General features: G+C 39.4%; 1 protein-coding gene across 5 annotated transcripts in view; it reads right to left on the bottom strand.

The window, feature by feature from the left end:
• Positions 1–21949, bottom strand: part of LOC143207819 (agrin-like) — a 580688-nt gene that overhangs the window by 464338 nt on the left and 94401 nt on the right. For all 5 annotated transcript variants that reach the window (XM_076421623.1, XM_076421620.1, XM_076421622.1 and 2 more), the window contains exon 2: positions 5289–6791. In XM_076421623.1, coding sequence (XP_076277738.1) covers positions 5289–6582 — 1294 coding nt within the window. In that variant the 5' untranslated portion in view covers positions 6583–6791. The remainder of the gene's footprint in view (positions 1–5288; positions 6792–21949) is intronic.

Genomic DNA, 21949 nt, shown 5'->3' on the forward strand with positions numbered 1-21949 from the left:
TTTTCAGCCGCGGAGAGACAGACATACAGCTTCTCTGTCCATTGTGAGAGGCCATCGTTCACCGGAGCACACCGCTGATATCGCGAGGGGCCGGAAATCGCACGGGAAAACGTGCATGCACGGTGGCCCGCGCGCAGTGTGAAACGCGCGTCTCTTTTCACGGGAAAATCTCCCCTTTTTCCCCGCTTTCTCCCTTCCGCTGGGCTCTTTTTTTGTCGTTTTTTTTTTGTGTTTTCGTTGCTCTCTTTCTTTGTTTTCGTTCGACGTTTGTCGAAGTGGCGGACGCAGGACCATCGCGTGTCCACCGCCGAGAAGGGGTTGGTTGGTTCGGTGGTTGAGATTTTAACGAACGACGGGACGAACAGGGCCGCAAAGCGGAACGAATAAACGCGGACGAGCGATGTCGAGAGGATTTCGGGGTTAGATATCAGGATAGGTGTCCGCTGGATGTTGCGAGCCAAGCGATTGTTTAGTTCCGATCCTGGATCGACTGATTTCTGCCTCGAAGCACCAGCCTCGAAGTGCTAGTAGGTGTAAGGGAAAGTTATATATGTCGTTCTTTTTCCTTATTAATTCAAACTCATTCATTTAACCTTCTCTCTGTGTACTGCTATTATAATGTTAACCGTGTACAGGGGGGTAATTGAACCCCATACATTTTTGGAGCAAAATGAAAGAAAATAATTTGTCTGAAAACCTCGTTGTTAATGCGACCACGTTGTAAAATAAACTATAAATAAATGAATAACTGATATATTTTGATAAATGTGACTGACATACTCTTTCTTTATAAAGTAATTAAAACATTTGAAATCGATACTAACTGTACAGTTAACGAATGTCGACAACAGTCGACATGAATGGTTACTCAAAAATAAAAAATCTCTCCTACAAAATAATGAAACAACTTGAATTACATCATCGGGTACGTACGTTTCCGACAAACAATGAATATATACGAAATAAATTTTTCGAATTAATCCGCCGAACCCCCTCGACCAGATAATAAAGACTGAATCCATCTTTAATCGGCGAGAGAAGCTTAACAACTCAGAAAACGAGAGTAATTGGATCCTTACGTAAGAGTGCCGTTGTGCTCACGCGAATATAAGTGTAATTGAATACTCGATCGAAATGCGGAACGTCACTCGTAAACAGCGAATTGGTTGCTTCAAAACGAGCCAGTTTATATTACTTCGGATAAGACTGGCACAATGGCTGCCGCTAAACGCGTTGCAATCTCATGATCATCTGAGCAAAGATCTTCTATGCTTTCCTGAGAAAGCAACCCGCTATGATTCCTGATATTACTCTTTCTACATTCTGTATACCCGATACGTGTGCGCGTTACGAACTGCCGCGGTTCTGCGGTGGATACTTCAGTTCTCTATACACGGTATTATCAAGGAACCAAATTAAATTCCCCTAAAAAGTTTAGCCCGATCTCTCTCTCTCTCTCTCTCTCTCTCTCTCTTGCGTTGCTTCTCCTGTTGAATTGAGATACACTTAATCCGGAAAAATTGAATATTAAGCCGACAGAGGCTTTCCCTAAACTTCGTAATTAAGTTCTTCATGCTCGTACAGCTTGTATGGCGGAAAGTTTGCTTTTCACGAGTTTTAGCAAACATAACTGGCTGCGATTTCATTTTCATTTTGCCGAACTTGTAGGCATTGTGTGCCTCTCTCAGTCGCCACATTTTAATATTCGACACGCGGACTCGTCAATTTGAAACAACCTAATGACGCAGATTTATTATTAGACAGCGGATTTTCATGCAAAATAAAAATTTTCTACCTCAAATGCAACAAACTAGAGTGAAATTAAATTTTCTTTTCTTTAATAAGTTTAATAGGTTGAAAAATATAGAGAAGATAAAACAGTGATTTTTGTGAATTTAGATAATATGGGGAAAAATAAATTAGTAAACTGCTTGTTAAATGAATTAATGGCGTGAGAGAGATTTTAGAAAATTCTTCACTAAACCATATAATGGAAAACTTCTTTCAAATTAATCGTGCATAATTATTGTTATATATTAACAAGAGTAATCAAAGAATAGGCAAGTAATGTTATATCTAACTACTATAATACAAAAATTAGTAGAGCATCTGTAACTCAATCTCTCGTTTTTATCTTCTTAAAAAAAAATTGAAACATATTGTATTTAAGTAAGTGACTGTAGAGAATTACTATACGACCAAAATTGAATGGATGTACATTTGTGGACATTTATCTTCTAAGGAAATTCATAGTTATTTTCGTCGAAATTCTCACGAACAATTTTTTGATTTTCCCCAGTTTACGTTCACCTTAGTATTACAATTTTATGTGACACAGTATATCTTTCTCAGAGTCGATGTAATTTTCCAAGAAGCCCGCCAAAATCTCCGAGTATTGCCCAGGAAGCGGCAACATCGTCTTGCAGGAAATTTCGTATCTAGCACGGAGCTCTCAGCGCGTCTGTAACGCTGAGAATAAAATAAATTCCGGGTATACTACCGTCCATAAGTATTTGGCCACTTCCACTTCCCTCAAAGGTATAAAATATACAAAAATTCCGATCAGACTTCTCCCTTGAAACTAAGTCAAATGTTTACGTCTCCTCCTGACGTTTCATAACTGCAATTGTGAAAATAATATCTCATGCCTTCTTGTGTAAACATATGTATTCCATAATTAAATGAATAAAATCAATTTTTCGGATACGGAAAAGTTTTACCAGCTCACGCTGATGCTTCTATTATATTTTAAATACTTTTACCTGAATCGAAAAAGTAGATTACAAAAGATATCGGAGAAACTTTCACCTACATTTCATGACGTTTATAAAGGACCACAGGAGAAAAATGATTGAAAAATAATCCTTTTATACAAATTGAATCTCCAAACCCATCACTCCTTTTTAGAACTTTTTATCAATAGAACAAATGGTTTCTATTGATTGTTAGATTTGTTGGAATAAAAAGAAATTATTAGTCAGAGCAACGAAGGCTTTCATGGTTTTTAAATAGAATTCAACTCTTGTTATTCATTTGAAAGAGGTAAAAATTTTTTAATAAAGTGAATTATTAAATACCATTTTAAATATTACGTATAGTTTACAGACTGTTAATGCAAAAATAAAAGAGACTAGTATAATATGTGGCTACTATCTCAAAAAGGTGGTAGAATTAACGCAGAATTACTGCAAAATTTTTTAATTCATCTTTTCTGCGAGTTGCTGATAAACGGGATTTTGTGCGATTTTAAACGATCCACTAAATATGAAGGTTATCTTTTCAGGAATAAATCAAATTCCAAATTTGGTGACAAATTTATAAGCGTTATAGTAAATGTGAACATAAATAAATATATATTTTCGTTTCTCATACGTGAAATTATTGAGAGTAATTTCAAGAAGCCGGAAATAACGTAACAGTATCCGCTAGTTTCCTTCATACATGCATAAAAATCACAATTTAACGATTTTAACACTAGAACAACGGGGTCTGCATTTTTTAACTTGTGATTGTTCAGTTTGTGAAGATGTATCATGGGGAATAATTCAATACTTTTTATTTCTTTAGATGTGAATTATAATTTTAAAAAATGTTAAGTGCTTAAAATATAGTCATTGATAGTTCTACATTCTTAAATCTTTTGAATCTTCCTTCGTCGGTTTGAAATTTAATTTACATATGAAATATTTTATATTAATGAAATGTTGTATTATGAGATATTTATATTTTTCATACGACATATTTTGTTATATGAAATATGATGATTATACACGGTACCTTTAAATCGCGTTCTAAGGAACGTCCAGACACTGATGACGAACGTCACCATTGTCCAGTTGCACTCTTTCACCCCTGTCCTTCGATTTTCCGAGTGCATTGTAATTCGGATCGATCAGTTTCGGTCGCGGTAAGTCCCTACGTGCCGGGAATGTCAAGTTCGACACATAAAACTGCCAGAACAGAGACAGCAACCGTCCTGGGCTTAACGTATCGTCAGCACGTGCACAGAGACGTCGGGCATCGGCGTCGTCGTCCACGGCGTCGTCGTTGATCGGCCATTGTTATGCCGGTCACATGGACGACCGTAAATAATCGGTATCGGATGCTCATTAGCTAAATGGCTCTTGTGGAGACTCGCGCGGGGACGCGCAGTCCGAAGAAGAAAATGACGGTGAACGAGAAAACGAACGGGAAGGAGACGTACTATTAACCGAAGAGAATTAGCCTTTGTAGCGCTGCAACTCCTCGCTAATTCCTTATCCCTCCGACAAAGCTCCTTAACTAGTAGCAGTCGCTTCCACATGGAACGTGACTCATAACTTTTAACGGGCTCTATCAGTCCCAGCAACAAATGTGCCATTCCGCGGAAGACATTTAATCCGAATTGTCTTTTGCCTTCTAAAAACGAAACGGAAACTATAATGCGTTCCCCTCTGATTGTGTCGTTAATCTATTTCAGCTGCGCGTGACGCGTTAGCATTTTGCCTGTTTTGACCCTGTTTGGTTCCTTTGAATTCTCTTCCGTGCCCAATCAAATAATAATTTCCTCGGTCTTACATAAATCGAGAATGTTTGCAGAAGTTTTCCTTTTTGTAGTACCCTTAGCAGAAAGTATTCGATCAAAAGCGTCAATATTATTATTCAAAGTATTATTTCAAGAAAAATAGTATATTAGACAAATATGGCATACAATGTAATGATATTTCCCTTCATTTTTATATTAATATTTTTTTTATATACCAATGACGAGTTTTTATCATTTGCCTTTATCGTTGATGGAAATATTTTTCACATTAAAAATATGAATAATTTACAATGACCGATACTTGATTTATTCGATCGAATAATTTTTTCCAGAGACGGTTGATGAATTTCAAGAAGAAGAATTTAATTTTCTGTATCCCTAGTTCTGCACGGTAAAAATGAATGAAGGCTGTATCCACGTATGACGTTCCCTTCGTATGAAAATATTTAAAGAAATGCTAATCATATAGAATTTGATTGTTCTCTAATTGTTGTCATAGTCAAGAAATGGCTAGTAGTTGTAGATCAAAATTGTACATGCTACTTCTCAGCGCGAAAAATCCGCATTCCAATTATAAACCAACGAACAAATACAATAAAATATCGTACTATAGTCTGCTTCCCTTTCTCAGCAGTTGCCAATCAAATCATTGCACAGCTTACGGCCTAATATTGGAATGGTTCATCGGGAATGTGACCGAGGCCTGCACGAGTCTAGGAAGCTACCAGTACTATCGAACAGAAAGACAAAAGGCGAGACTCACTTTTTAGGTACAAAAGGGCCCCAGCGACGAAAACGAAGATGACAACCAGCAAGAGCAAGAGCAGCAGCAATATGGTGGGTCTGCACCAAGGACTTCCGGGCATCACTGTCTGCCTGCCATCCTTGGCTCGTTTCTGATCGATCACGCTCGATTCCCCGCTGACATTGACAACGACCCCTTTATACGGATACTGGGGTGTCTTCTTCTCGGCAAGGAAACCGTGGTCGTCCTCGGGATCAGAATAAACGCCGTAGGACTCGAAGTTGTTCTTCCGATAGCCGTTCATCTTTTCGGCGTTGGTCTCCTCCTGGTCTTGGGTTTTTCTCGCGTAACCGGCCGCGGATGATGTGGAGCCCAGCTCGCCGATCTTGAGCGTCTGATCGTACGATTTGTCCTGGTACCTGGAGGACGACGAGCAATCATACTTGGAGCGTTCGTAGCTCTTGGAGCTGGTCAGATCGTACTTGGTCTCGTAGGTCTTGCCGGCGGTGTCGTAGGGTTGCTCGTCGTAGTCGTAGGGTCGGTGCTCGTAGGATTTGCCTGTCTCGTACCTGGGCAACGTGCCGTACATCTTGTTGACGGAATGGTACTTGCTCTGCTGTGCCGCGCAGGACAATTCGTAAGCGGAGTCGTGCGTCTTCACGCCGGACTCGTAGCCCTTCGAGGCCGCCGGTTCGTACACTTTGCCGGAGTGATGGTGATGGTGATCCTTCTTCGGCTCGAGTTTCAACGTTTCCTCCGCGTATCGGGACGCGTACTCGTAATCGGTCAAATCTCTGGAGTATCGCCTGCCGGGCTCCTGGAGCTCCGTCGGATAAGTCCTGCTGAGCTTTTGGGCATCGCTCCTCTCGTAGGGCGCGTCCAAGTCCGACTCTTGATACGTTCGCTGATCCCCTCGACGATCGTACCTCAGGTTATCCTCCGGATAAATTCTGTTATCGTATCGGTCAATATCCTCCCTGTCATACGGGTTTCGCTCGTAGCTTCTGTAGCTCCTCGACTGGTCGTGGTAGCTCGGCTGATCGTACGGGGGCAATCCGGTGCCCGGCTGGGGATCCTGATAAGGTTTCGCGTCTTGGTACTCGAGGTACCGGGAGGATCTACGCTCGCTACCATAGTCCATCGAGCCCTCGACCACGTTCGGCAGTTTGCTGCTTAAATTCTCACCGGTTCCGGCGGACAGTGCCTGACAGGTCTCCGCATGCTCGACTAAGTTCGGCAGCCTCGACAACGAGCTACCTGGAGTGTTCTCTGTTAGGTCGAGCTTCAAACCGTTGCTGCTCGTCCTGCGCATCTTCAGTAATTCGCATGATCGATCCCGCGAGATCAACGACTAACGACGACCGCTCTCGTTCACCTCGATCCAACCCTATGGATCGGCCGCGATTGCCACTGGATCACGACGGATTCTGCAGCCTCTTTATCCTACCGGGATCATCGTTTCAGGGACGGTTAGTGGGCAGTTAAGATGAGGCGTTGTTAGTTAGGCGACCGACTACCGATCTGGAAAGAAGAGAAGAGAGAGGGTGTTAGTCGAGTGTTACTTGTTGTTAGTGGGATCGAAGAAAGAGGATAGGTTCAACGAAACATTATGAATTAGTTGGAAGATCATTAAAATTCAATTGTCAGTAAACCAAAGTTTGTTAGGATCTACGAGATGTAAGAAGATTACAGAAGCAATTGTTACAATAAATTTTGTCTTTTCTATTCTTATATTGTTAAATAAATTGCTCTAACTTCTGTGAGCTCGAGTGTGGCAGTCAATGTATTAAATTATTTATTAGTATTGTAATTAGTGAGGTTAGTAAAATTAGTTTCTTAATGCCAGTTCTACAAACTTTTATGATGATACATATAAAATGATGTTTCTCTCAATAAAAATTTAACCATTTGTAATTTCTTTCAAGAATTTTGCTTCCTTAAAAATTTAATTATCTTTAGAAGTTAACTCCTTGCATTATAATATCGACGTAGACTCATGATGACGATTTCGAGCAGGATCTACTATGTAAACATGAATGTTACCGATTTATTTTAAAACGAAATAAAATTCTATTATGTTGTTGTCGATATATAGCTATGGAGAATGGATCAGCTTAGAATAAATATAAACTTTCTTCTTCTCCTATACATAGTATGAACTGCTGTTCCTTTTTTAATAGAACAGCTATCAATCTTTCAGATTGAGAATAGGAGTTGTAGAGAAAGATTTAAAAATAAAAAATCTGCAAATATCGCCTATTGAATGTAAGAAACATGCATTGAACATATCTCATTCAGCATATCGCAAAGTGTTAGGTGTACTCTGAAAAGAAATAATCAGGCGATTATGTGGAAGGAACGGATCGAAATGTTAATTTTATTTGACATGTACGGCCTCGCTTTCCCTTGAAATTTAGTCGGCGCACGTGAATCCAGGGACTGGTATTATCGTCGGCCGCAACGAGCGTTGCATTTCGGTCACGCACGATCGAGTATTATCGTCGTCATTGTTATATCGACCATTCGTGAGGTGCCGAGCATACGGCTGTAATCGTAGTCTGGAGGAGCGCTTACAGAATATTGCGGCTCCGAGCGCACTGTATTGAGATACATACATATATCGATAACCGTCTACGGATAAGCACGCTCCCGGAGCCTGGAAAACCGTCTTAGACACGCAGTACTATACTGTAGGGCTCCAATTAAAAAATGTTGATTGCCACGAACCTTCGTCTTCGACACGATTACAGGGTCCATGGAATTTTACATTATCGCTACACTTTGTTACGCCATGTTACACACGCGGTGATATTTCGAACACAACTTTAGTGATATTAACATCATTTAGCAAATTGGGAAGTACAACAAATTATTAACGAAATTGTAAGGAAAAACAGTAACACCTTGACTATATAAATTTACTTTCTTGAAAAATATTCTGAATATATTTCTGAATTAATTTTCCTAACAGTTCAAGTAATTTCTAGTTACAAATACAGATATTGTAAGTTGAAATTGCTAGTTTCAGTGTTTAGAAACTCACTTGCATATGATTTTGTTTTCTGCAGAGAACATTTCATCCACATCTGTTTCATTCGATTTGTGTTTCCGATTTAAATCTCTGCTGGGTGAAATAATAAATTTTAATCCCCGATTTCTCAAACTAGAAACGGTGTCGCTACATCGTGTCACTACAAGTCATTTATATATATTTTTTAAGCACAAGTATTTTATATCAAATTAATCGCAAAATTCAGAGCTGTCTAGTGATATACAGTTCAAAAGGAATGGCCACTGAGTGAGGTTATAATGATACAATAAAATAATTACGAAACAAAAGGTTGCGAATTTAGTTGCCAACCTAATATAGAGGGAAAATTTTGAGTGCATCAGATTCCATCTTAAGAACTAATTGAATTTGACAAATTGTAATTTCCGCGTTCTGCGCAAGCACTAAAATATATTAAATTTATTTCAAACAATGTCAGGGAATAATTTACATTAGACGTCACTCAGTTAATAATTTTCTGTCGCCTATTTTCGGATTCCAACAAATTAAGCTATTTACTGTTCGTAAGATAGTACGTCGAGGCTATATCAATAATTATGAAATAATTCACTCCGACGGTTCTGTCTTTATGTAATACGACATGAGAAGAAGATTAACGACGCCAACCTTTCTAATATACAGGGTGATTCACGCAACTTGCACACCTATTTATATAACTTCCAAAGTATGCGTTGCACGAAAAAGTTTTGTATACAGAAGTTGCATGGTCTGAAGGGGTACATTATGTAGTGTATCTTTTCTTTTTATAGGTGGAAGCGTTTTGAAGATTTGAAGGTCGGCTTTGTTTTTTTAAATGGAATACTATATTTTTTATACCAAAATATGGAAGAATATCGAATTCTGAGTAACACAGTATTGACCTTCATTAGCCCTAAACCTAATAATTAACTAGTAATCTCACTTTATTTCATGAAAATTTTACACGTTCATTATTAGGTTCAGTGCTAATGAAGGTCAATACTTTTTACTCACAATTCGATATTCTTCCATATTTTGGTATAAAAAATATATAGTATTCCATTTAAAAAAACAAAGCCGACCTTCAAATCTCCGAAACGCTTCCACTTGTTAAAAGAATAGGTACACTACATAATGTACCCCTTCAGACCATGCAACTTCTGTCTACAAAACTTTTTCGTGCAACGCATACTTTGGAGGTTATATAGGTGTGCAAGTTGCGTGAACCACCCTGTATACAGGATGTCTCAGCCAAAGCACAGGCCACCTAAATATCTCCTTTATTTTTAACGACACAAAAAATATATTTATGGCATAATTTAAATGGTATCGAAGGAGCAATAATGTAGAAGAACAATTTTTTTGTCCGGTCATTTTTTCATAGTTTCTTCAAAGTCATCGTTATTTTTTATCGGGAAAACTTCTTCTTTTTTATTCGATTTTGTTAACGACTTAAGCATATTCAAATGTATTTTTTTAGCCACTATAAGATGGAATAAAAAAAATAAGATTTCCCGATAAAAATATAACGATGACCTTGAAAGAAACTATGAAAAAATAACCGGACAAAAAAATTGTTCTTCTATGATATTCCTCCTTCGATACCATTTAAATTATGCTATAATTATTTTTTGTGTCATTAAAAATAAAGGAGATATTTAGGTGACCTGCTTTGGCTGAGACACCCTGTGTATACTACTTCAGTAGTAGTATTATAAACGAGCTATTAATCGCGATAACAAGACACACGTGGAATAGACTTCTTATTTATTTATTGAAAGCTTGCTGATTTATTAAACGGTGAATGTTTCCGTGTTTTCGACTGACAACGGGCCGGTCTAATCAATTTCAAATAAGTTCAAGCAGAGAAAACGGAAAAGCAGGGGCACGCCTCAACCGGTTATGAGACCGATCGATAATTAATTAAGCATGATTGCGGGGAAACGACAAAACGTCACGTACCCGGAAGTTTCCGCGGGACGCGCCGGCAAGAATATCGTTTCCCCGTAGTTGCGAAACTTCTCAAGTAGTGTACAATGAGTGCTTCGCAAACAGTGTCCCGCGAGAATAGCGTTTATCTTTCATTCGTACGTATCTTACGTGAAAGCCGCGCTTTCATTAATGTATAATGCCGTAATCTAGGCCGCGAGGGCCTGGACCAGCACGGTGCTGTTCGCCGATAAAATGGAACTTCCTTCTTTGACGTAATTGAAAATCTTTGGCCAGCGATCGAACGATGATTCGGAAACTAAGGGGATTCCAATCGGGGATCGTCCAGATCCGCCAGGACAACGTTCATTTCGTGTTGGGGCAAAGTGGGCCCCGTAACTTCTCATCGAATAATAAATTCCCGTTGATATTACGACGGATTTAAGAGCGATTATCGTTGTTCCTGCGATTCGAAGGTTTGTATAGTACAGATCAGCACTTTTTTATTGGAAGAATATTTTTATTGACATAATAGGTATCTACTGGAGAGTAATCATTTTCAGAAATGTCGTGTATGTAAAAAGTATCCGAACCTTGCGAAAAATCGTTGATATTTAAGCTGTGATAATTTCATTTTAAAATAATAGTACAACAATAAACTTGGTCCCATTTTAAAGCTTGAGACGTTTTTTGATACGAATCACTGCTAATGATTTCTTAGTAGATGTTTTAACCACTTTTGGGGTTATGTTTTTACAGAAAATTTCTTTGAAAATATAATTTGCATTCTTAAGAATATCACATCCGATGGTGAAATTTTAAAATTCACAGAGTTGCAAAAGCAGGGACTTACAAGTGCAAAGAAAATCAGGAAATTAACCTGTAATACGGACGGGTATGAAAAAGGAAATGGTTTAAAATTATTCCATCCGGAAATTAACCGTAGATTTTAATATGCCTGTAGTAAGATAAAAATTTATTTGACACAATCTGTGCTGGTAGAAGTGAAAGAACATTTCTAAACATTATGGAGAAAAACTATTTCAAACTTGGTAAATTAATGCAACTTTCATGAATGTGCAATACTTTTTAGAAGAGAAACATCTATGAAACTTCTAATAAAGACGTAGCAATTAGAAGAAGAGAGCAGAAGAATAAAATACGCCGCTGTGAAAAAACGGTGAAAGAAATCGATTTTTGGAGGGCGTCAGTGGGAAGGCTCCTTAATATTAAACAGGGCTGAAGTAGTGGGAGTCGATAAGTGATCAGACGACGCGATTCACGCGACAAGCATAACTATATCGAGCAGCCAGATGCGCTGGGAGGCAAGACCGATCAGTGATCGATCGGCATTACCATGCCGGTCGGCGTTTCCTCGTAAAATGTTCGCCGGCGACTAAACTGTAGTAATAAGTACGACAAGGGCTCAAAGGGGATTGCCGTTTCGCATGCAAATATGATTAGTTCCGGAGCGTAACTTCATTTGCGTATATTAAAAGCGCAGATAGCTCACTTTATGCAAACGACGAGAACAGGATGGGCGTGGTGAGGGAACCCGGGGCCGTGAGAACAAGGGAGGGGCCGGCACGGGAAACGGAGGAAAAATGTTTTGCCAGGAATTGCGAAAAACCGGGCCGGCCCCCGACGGATGGAGGAAAAATGGTCGTCGGCCCGGATGGGATCCCGTGGATAAAGGCAACGCTGTTTCCTGGATCCTGATTGCCAGTCGTTAAATGTTCCCAAACGGTCGTTCCGCCGACCCCTTGGCTCGACCGTCGACGTTCCCTCGCAAAAAACATGCTCGTAATTACGAGTCACCTCGTTATGACAATACACCCCAACGAAAAATGGAATATTCACGGTCTTTTCAAATGGCGTGGCGCTGCCACGCGACCGTTTGAATAACGCCGCCCCCAACCGCCAGCCCTCGAATCCGTTTTAACCGGAAACCCAAGCCCGGTTTCTTCCTTCCTGCCTGCCTTGTTGCCGGATTATTGCGAAATTATTTGCGGACTATTTGCTCGTTACTTCTCTTGCGGCCGCAACATCGGGTAATTGTGATTAAAACTGACGACTTTTTGCTCGGCAATTCACAAAGAAATTCGCGGTTAACTGGAAATAATTTTCTGTGGTCTGTTAATCGCATTGGTGTCGACATATTTAACTCTTGTAACTTTAAAATTGTGCAACTATTATTTCACTCTTTTGGTCCTACATTAATGACATAGGCGAATAATTATGCGTAATTTTGAAAAAATCTATGTATATTTATTGATCTGAAGGCTTTCATGTTTCTTTTATAATGTTGCACTTGTATCGAATTGAAATGAAAATGTTTATGCATTTTTTAAAGGAAACTTCCCAAGTCTACGATAAAAAGTGAATGTATCTTTATAAACAGCTACAGTTGCTCAAAGTGAGTCATGCTGCAAATGAGTAGTTTAATTACGGAGCACGAATAAGTATTACAAACGCTTAAATGCACTGAAAGCTTGCACACTCACATGCTCTTTAAAGTTCAATTCACGTTTCCAGCGTTGTCAAAAGTCTTTCTTGTCAGCCGACTATTTGCGAACAGACTCCCTACAAGCCGACACAGTCGCTCAATATCGAGCAAATCAGAACGGAAGAGGCGAAACGATCGGCCACAGCATACAGAGAGGATCATTTCGTGGAACGATAGTCCCGTCTACGGAGCGCAAAGTTCGGCGAGACAAAGGGCACGGAGCGCAACATTAATCCAAACGGTAATCTCTCTGGTTGCCAGTTTTTGTCATTCGCCGCAGTTTCCGCTGGTACCTTGTTGCCGTCACCATCCGGCAATTATTGCCACGAAGAGACGTCGGCGTCACGACGCGTTCGCTTCGTGTACCGGAGCAACTATTCCGCGGCCGTGTTTTCAGATTAGTAATGTCGCTCGGCGTGCGCCGGCTCTTGAATGTCGGCCACGGGAAACTATTTTCTGTGATGAAGCGCCGTTAAAACTTTCCCGATATTCCACGGACACCTCGGTGATTCCTGGGCCGGGGTGCGGCCCGGATACGAACATCCGGTTGGTCTGTTCGATCGCTAGATATTCCAAAACTGCGCACCGAATATCCCCGATAATAATTGCATCTTGGTATGCTGCCGGTATTCGCGCAGTCGTCAGGATTATGCGGCCACTTACTGAATTTTCCCGACCCCCCGACCGCTCGGGAAACCGATATCATGCTCGTTGTCTTTGTCTAAACGGCGCGTTAATCATCCACCCGCGCCAGCGTTGCGGCTACCTTGAAATTGTTACGAGCTACCGGGGAAAAGTACTCGATAAAGCTGTTAATAATTAATCACCTTGTGGACGTGGAAAGAACGATAAAGGTAACGTTTAATATAATGAGACTGATTGTCGTGTGAAAATGTCCTGGGAATAAATTAAATATGTTGGTGAATTTATTTACTTTTATTTCTTTAAAAGTTATAGAGTAATGATATTAAATAATAAATAGTGATCGTGTCCATAAATCACTGATTGACACGTCCACACCACTTTCAGTGTATCTTAACATGTGTATTTTAAATACATATATCATTTTGATAAGCTTCGTATCAATACTCTTTCAAAGAAGATGTGGAATGAAGCATCCTTTTTAGTAATTTCATGTTTCTTTCTCAAAAATTACATCCGGTAATAACTAGACTGTGGATTTTATGAAATGAATAGGTCAAATTCACCTCTAAAGGCATTCGAAGAATTTGAGAACACTGTTGTATTATTTTCAAACATTAGGATGATTAAAATAGGAGATACGTTTTAATTTATCTCAAGTTTCTTACAATTGATTTAGACAATTTTTAATTTGTATAAAAATTCGGTTTAGAATTGTACGGCAACGCGAAAAGTGCTGAGACGATTTTCCTGAACTTCCATTACGAAATAAGTGGCGCAGAATATCCGAAGGTGGACAAACAGGAAAAATTGCAGTGTCACCTTATAATTGGTTCATTCAACTAAGTTATCGAAGACCGCTTGACTCTTCTCTCTGGCCACGAGGAATTTTTCTCTTCGGCATTTCTTAGCTAAATGGATTATCTGAACCCATCAGCGAGACTTGCAGGAAGAGAGAAGAGTTCAGTGCCATCAGTGTACTCAGGGCGAATCGACTTTCTCAAGTCTCAAGTGGAAAATGTCAGTGTATGACCTGGGAGATTCTCAGCTTATGATACGGATGTCCTGTGACCTCCCAAGAGTATCTCTATTATGAAACTAATTAAAAATTTTCTTCAGACTGCAACAAATACGATCCTTTCTATTTTGTAGATTTTTTGTGGTGTCAGCATACCTAGTTAACTGAAAGAGAATTTTTAATGTGGCCAGTAGAGGAAATCGTTTAAAGTCAGACGAAATGTGGGACTACATATGAATAGAGTTTAAATGTTTAAATAAATTTCGATCGAAGCCAAAATGTAGAACACTCTCCCAGAAATTGGGTTGGCAAGAAAGTAATTTCGGTATTTTAAGGTGAAATAAAACCGAATTTCTTTATTCAAGCGATGAACTTTAATCAATAAAATATTTTCTTATTTATTCTTTTTGGCAAAAGATCATCGAACAAAAGGGAAAATATCTTATTCATTAAAGTTCATTGCTTGAATAAAATAAATTCGGCTCTATTTCACCGTAAAATATCGAAATTACTTTCTTGCCAACCCAATAAGTAGTCTAAACCGGTGCTCTGTCAGAAAATTTAGACAAGCGACGCGACGCGACGTACCTATTGAGGTCCGTCGGACAGTTCCATTCCCGATCAGACAATTACATCAGAATCGCAATCCAAGTACACGAGTAGAATGTATTCGATTTCCACGGTAAATCCAGTGCAACTAGATGTAGTCGCTTGTGTCTAATCATACAAATAGGATGAATATGTGCGTACCTACACCCGTAGAATGGATTTGCCTGTGACCAAGAGGCGGAAAATCGTTTGCGAGCAGACAGGTAGAACCGAACCGTCAAACCAGCCAGAACATCAATAGACCTCGAGGACGGATAAGGGAAAATGAAAAGGTTTCCAATATTCCTGTCGGTCACTGTCAGACTCTGTCGACAAAAATAACGACTCCCTTCTTCCGTATCTCGAAGGAGTATAACAAAAATTTGAAACGAGTACAAGTATGAGAACACATCAACTTTGGATCAGAAAGAGTTAATTTCAATAGTTATGGGCACTATGTGCAAAGTTCTGAAAGTGATCGGATCACTCGGAACATGTTCGAGTAAATCAGAAAAATTCGAAACACGATTTTCTCCCGAGAGCACACACATTCGATACACAGTGCAACACGTTCCCAACTTCACTGGCGATGGAACGGAAGTCTATTCGCCGGTTTCTTCACCGTCGAGATTTCTTCAGCTCGTTTCCGGTTCGACGTTGGAGCCCGTGGATCTCGGGGCTGACCAAGCGTGAACACCGGGCATCGCATTAAACATTCAAAGGGACGGCAAAAAAGAGGATGCATTTGCATCCCACGATGCAACTGCGGGCTCCCGGAAAAACATAAATAATTCAACAGTTTTTACGCGACCGGCGAACACCGTTGGTAGGGGTGTATATAGTGTACCCGGTGATTCGGGTCGGTAGGGGAAACGGAGTCGATCGGAGCGTGCCAAATTGTCAAATAAATGCATGAAATATACGTCTGCAAATGGCGGTGAACGTCAGGAAGAAGCAGCGCTTTTAAAACGTGATCTACATCGGCCCTGCAACGAAATCTCCATCGAAAATAACGCTCCCGGTTCGACTGTCTGAAATTATTGAACCCGGGCCCCCATGTTCTCGCGGAACGATCCACGGAAATTTCAGCAAGAACGCTTCCAGCGTAAACTGCGATTGCGCCGAGAAAGATCACGTTTCCGTGTATACCGAAGAAACTGTGTCGCGCGAAAATATGCCCGCACGATGTACCACAATTTATGAAAGATTCATCGTTTTCTGGGAAACGCTGCGTTCCCGACGTATCGCATTCCGTCTGTTCCTCGAAATGATAATGACGACGCGACTGAATTGCGCGGAAAGTGTACGCGAGCTCACATCTGCGACGGCGTTTCGATTCTTCTGCAATATTTTTCGATATTCTTTAAACATAAGTGCACTTCTACACAGGGTGTTTCCGAAATCCTGGTACAAGCGGTGGTGATTCTACATACAGAAACAAGTCGAGAAAGGAAATAACACTTTGTGTTATAATAAACCGTGATGGAGGTACTACGCTGGTACTGAAGAACTTCTAAATGGGACGAACACTCGCAGTATCATTACTGAAATTATTAAAGAACATTCATGAGAAAACTATTAAAAAAACTCGTTTACAAATTACGTGAGACAAATCTCAGCAAATGTACCCCTGTAATGTATCCCTTTATACTGTCTTGCAGATTATCAAAATTAATTATTTTATTTTATTTTGAATATATGTATAAGGATTTTAGTTGTTTCAGTTTTTTTTTCATTTGCTTTCATTTGATTGTATTTTTGTAGTTCCATGAATATTAAATAAATTGAACCATTCACAAAGAAGTATTAAGACGATTTTACTGGATCAATCGGAATTTACCTTTTCTTTTTAAATTTGAAAACCGGTTTCTTGCAAATGCAGAAATTCAGAAACTGGATTCTTCGAGACGTTCTAATGTAAACTCTAATTGGAGCTCCCTCTGTAACAATTTCAAACTCGATTCAGTCCTTCCTGTATGTTAAGAACCTAGCATTCTACCAGCTCGCGTGGTAACGATTCCTCAATCAATTACTTCACTGAGGAGAATTCTACGCAACTAAATTGCCTGCAAGTTTCCTGGCCAACGATGTTGCCAATACCATTTGTCTTGTTAATGACTACCCCTATGCTACTTGTCTGATTGAGCGCACTCCCTATACCACTTGTTTAGACAGTGCTGGGCTCCTATATGTATACTACTAGCTTGTCCATCGACGGCCCCTATATCACTTGTATTCATCACAAATCGGATCCTATACTGTTTGTTTGCCTGCGTTGGTGCTTCTGCTACTTGTCTGACCAGACGCATCTAGGCTACTTCCCTACTACTATTATAGCATCTAACCGGGCATTATACTATTTGCGTGGTTAAGGGTTGCCCCTAGACCACTTATCTGACGATGGATGGTGTCAAATCTAAAGACTCGTCGATAATACCTATAGCTTATGGTAATCTGGTGGACCCCTTATTCACGATAAGTGCTTGGTGACTATCTGATGTCCCGAAGCAATCAGCTGGAGTGCATGATTAAATAATAAGTACTTGTAGACATTTGTGAATAAACGATTTATTTAAAGATTAAAAGCTTAATTTGTTCCGAATGAAAATAATGCAAACGAGATACGACAAATGATGTCAATATTTCAAGTACAAAGTTTATATTATTTATATTATTTCAGTTTATCTTCAATTAAATTATATTATATGTCTAACTAAAGAGGCCCTGCACTACTGATCGAATTCGGCAAGTAAAGAAATATAAATACCTATTAATAGTATGTATACTTACATATAATGAAGCTAAATAGAAACAGATGAAGTGTACGATGAAATAAGCACTTGTAAATACTCGTGTATTTTTATTATTTATATTATAGATATTTTTACTAGTTATTCGTAATGTTCTCGAATGTTCTTTCTAATATATCACTTCATCTTTCACCTACAATTTAAACTACATTGTACGTCTGACTAAAGCGTCCTTATACTACTTATCTTATAAGTGAGCGTAAAATCTGAATATCTACTGACAGCACCTCTCTCTTTTGGCAACTTAGAAGCAATATCAAGAAGCTGGATGAAAACTAATGGGCCGCGTGATTAAATAAACATTTGTAGACACATATGTATAAACAAAGGATTTATCTAAAAATTGTACATAAGAGTTCTACATTTGTTTCTTCTTCTAAATGTGTCTCAAAGCACAGAATGATTTATTTATGAATTTATTCCCGAACGAGAAAAGGAGTACACTATTTAGAATTTCTTTTCCTGATTATATTCTATGTTGCTGTCACTTTGGCAATCTTTCATCATTTTCTTTTTACTCCATTGAATTCCCGGCGTGTAACGTTCAACTTTTGGAAACAGGTACATACTCCGTGCTGGAGCTTTCAGCGTTTTCGTTACAGTTCGGAGGCTCCGAATACCACAGTAGAGTTAATTGAATTATTTTACACGTTTTCGTAACACAACAATATTCGGCGGAACGTGTGTATGTAACATAATAAAATAGAAAGCGCTCGCGTTCGCGCGTGTGCACGTGCACGTGCACGTTCGGGAACGTGAAAGCGTTTCGATGTTTAGCGAAACACACGTTGAATTTTTATGGTGGCGCGTCAACGCCACTTTAAGGCCGTCAAATATTTCACAATCGGACGTGTTGATGAAAAACGAGGAGAACCGGGAGAACGAACAGGCACCAGGCAACCTTGCAACGTATCGGCACGTGTCTGGAAACATATTTCGCTCCTTGCTTTCGCTCGACAAAGCAGCCGCATTAATTGCTTGCGAACAATAGGGAACGACTGCTTGCTCGGAGAATGCGCTTCATTATCGAGCCCCCTCTTCTCGTTTATTGCAGACGACGCGACGCGCTGACTGCGAACGATGCGAGTGTGCCAATGTTTATGAAATTTGTCAGTCTGATTGCGTAACGACCAATTAAACTGATGGAAGATTGATTCGAGTATATGGACAGTATTGTCGTTAGCACGGGCGCCTTTGAACACACAAATAACATTAAATAACATTAATGAATTCGCGAGCAAAAGTCAAATGTTTGCTGTGATTCGGCGATTGAAGTAATTACGAAGTGACTTTCATTTAGACAAATGAGATACCAAAAACATACTATTATAATTTGACAGAGAGCGAATCTTTATGGAAAATAAAAGTTTTCCCTCTAAATTGCAACAAACTGTTATAAAATAGAAATTTATTTTCTCTCTTAATGTAGTTAATAAGTTGAAAATGATATAACCATATTCTTGAATTTTTCTAATATTTTTATTTTCTAATAGTTTTATATTGCCCTGGTCAAAAAATAATATAGTGGAATGCTTTCGTTTTAGGCAGATATTATAGCTTAAATAAATACAGACAAGTATTGATACTAGAGAATTTAAATTTTCATATGTTTCAAACGTTCTAATTATAACGGGTCTAAAATGTTGTTGGACGTTCATTTTAGATTGTATTCGTCATTGGTGAGATTATTAGTTCCGTGGAAAATTACTAGAATATTCAATTTCTGATATATTTTAAACGAGTGACGTATAACAGTTGTTAAACCCGACGTCAAACACGAAAGAAAAATTAAGTGAAACCCTATCGCGACTCCGTTCGCAATTGAGACAGCAAACAGACGAAAAACAAGAATTCGCGAGTGGTGGAAGCGGAGAAGAGTAGAGGAAGAAGTTAGGGAAGGTGAAGCGCAGGTAAAATCGATTTTACCCGGCTGGCGCGCACCGACCTATCGCACCAGTCTCGAAAGTTACGTATTAGGTGCTTCAACCGTAATAGGTGCAATCAAACGTTAGGATTACGAGTGGAGCATTGAGGGGGGGGGGGTTAGGCGAGGGGAGACCACCCGAACGGAAGGGGTTGGCGCAGAGTTTCAGTTTCAGGTGCATAAACGAGTGTGCAGCTGTACAAAAGCCCTGTGCACCTGTAATGACGCTAATGCTGGGCCGTGCCGTGAAATTCGAACGACGAATCGAACACTGTAAATTAAAAAGCACGCGCGCTGTAATCAGCGCAAATGAAAAAGCACGGCGACAGGCTAAACCTGGTCCTGGAACAGACAACTAAAGCACATTCGAATAATCTGTCTTCGTTAACAAGTTTCACAAAACATATTAATTTTTTTCGTCTTTACATTTATATATATATATATATATATATATATATATATATATATATATATATATATATATAGGTTCAGTTTATTAATTTCCATCCCTTAAATAAATATCGAATTTTTCTTATTTTAAAGGCTTATCGTTTTCATAGTTACAAAGGGAAATTTCATCGATTAAGGAATAGTATACAAATGTTAGCTGTACAGGCTATAATACTAGTGATTTTTGTGTATCGATGATTTCTGATTATATGAATATGCACGTACAAATAGTCTTGTGAATATAAGGGACTAACCCGCTGAATAACTATTATTATGGACATTATTATTCAATTCGAATAATCGTTTCTCAGTAAACTGTATTTTTCTGTACTTAAAGTATATTCTGGCTAAAAAAATTTAATGCAATACAAAGTTTATATGGTCCAACACGATACATATACTTTCATCTATTGTTAAAGCATTTTTACTCAAATATAAAGAAAAATTTTAGATATATCGAAGTGTCTGGTACGGCAAATTATATTTTTCGTAAATTGTTAGATACATTAGATTGCGATTTTACATCAACATTCACTGCGCGTCCTCACAAGGAATAGTAAAACCGTTCACGACAGAATAACAATTAATAGTTGAAACAGGCGTTCATTTCGTTTCCCGGCAAGATATGAAATTGCTCGTCCCATCGAATTTCGATCTTCGAAGGACCTAACTGCAGTTACATTAATTCCTCCTTTCACCGCTCGAAATCTCAAACCATTAAAATCTTCTGGTCCGCAAAACGCGAGTCGTCAGTCACATCCGAGCACAAAGGGTGCTCGCCTTTCGTTAGGCACAATCGCGGAAGAATTCAGTACGAACTAAAGCATTCCACATTTCTTGCCGTACACGTTCCCAGAAAATCCTCTATGAAACTGTAAAAAATTCCTTGGGAGCCCCATGGGTGCAGCAATTATTTCCACCGACTAGGCGGCTCGGGGAGAGAAATTCCGCGAGTTTTTCATGGACGGCACACGCTTTACTTTCAGGTTCAGGTGTAAGGAAGCTTTTTTCGGCCGGGATCTGCGTGTGCACAGGTGTGTTAGAGGAGGCGGATGGTGCGAGGCACAATACGACAGGTATGTAGGTTGTGTACGTGCCCGTTAGTCGGCCCCCAGTATGGCACTTTTGTGTCCAGTGGAAGTCCGCATTACGCCCCTGGGTGCACTTTTCCTGCCCCTGCAACGTCTCGGCCCGAAGAAGTTTCGCGTGCCTCAACCCCATGCCTCCTCGGCCGCCTTATTTCTCGCCACTCCTCCGACCCATTCGCGTATTCCTCTCTTCGATGCTAAATAAATACTTGATCACTGAAGAGACGACACTGTGTTCGCCCCCGTTTCGCTTCAGAACCTGATATTACCTTTATATTTCTCGTTTGTGTTCCGGCGTGCCGGGCGATAGCACTATCGGAGAGTGTGCTACTTTAAAATGCTAACTGCCCATATATGAGCCATGCAATCGTTTACCCAGATTTAAAAATTATTGCTCCACTGATATACTGGATGCTCCATTTTGCTTACGGTCTACCACGTGAGAGAGGCATACCGCATCAATGATTTTTCTGCTGAATTCTTCTTCTTGCATTATTTCAAGTTTGTCGAAACATATACAATTATTTTATAACTATAAAGTCTTCCATTAAGAAATGTTATTTCAAATTATAAACGAACGCTATTTTTTTTTTACCATTTGTTACAATTTTACTAACCACGTGTTGAAGAGGGACAAGTAATCTTCACAAATACAAAGCAGCGCGAAATTTGAAATGACACCTCTGAATGGAAGAT

Source organism: Lasioglossum baleicum, chromosome 4, assembly GCF_051020765.1.
Source record: "Lasioglossum baleicum chromosome 4, iyLasBale1, whole genome shotgun sequence".
Classification (NCBI taxonomy): Eukaryota; Metazoa; Arthropoda; class Insecta; order Hymenoptera; family Halictidae; genus Lasioglossum; species Lasioglossum baleicum.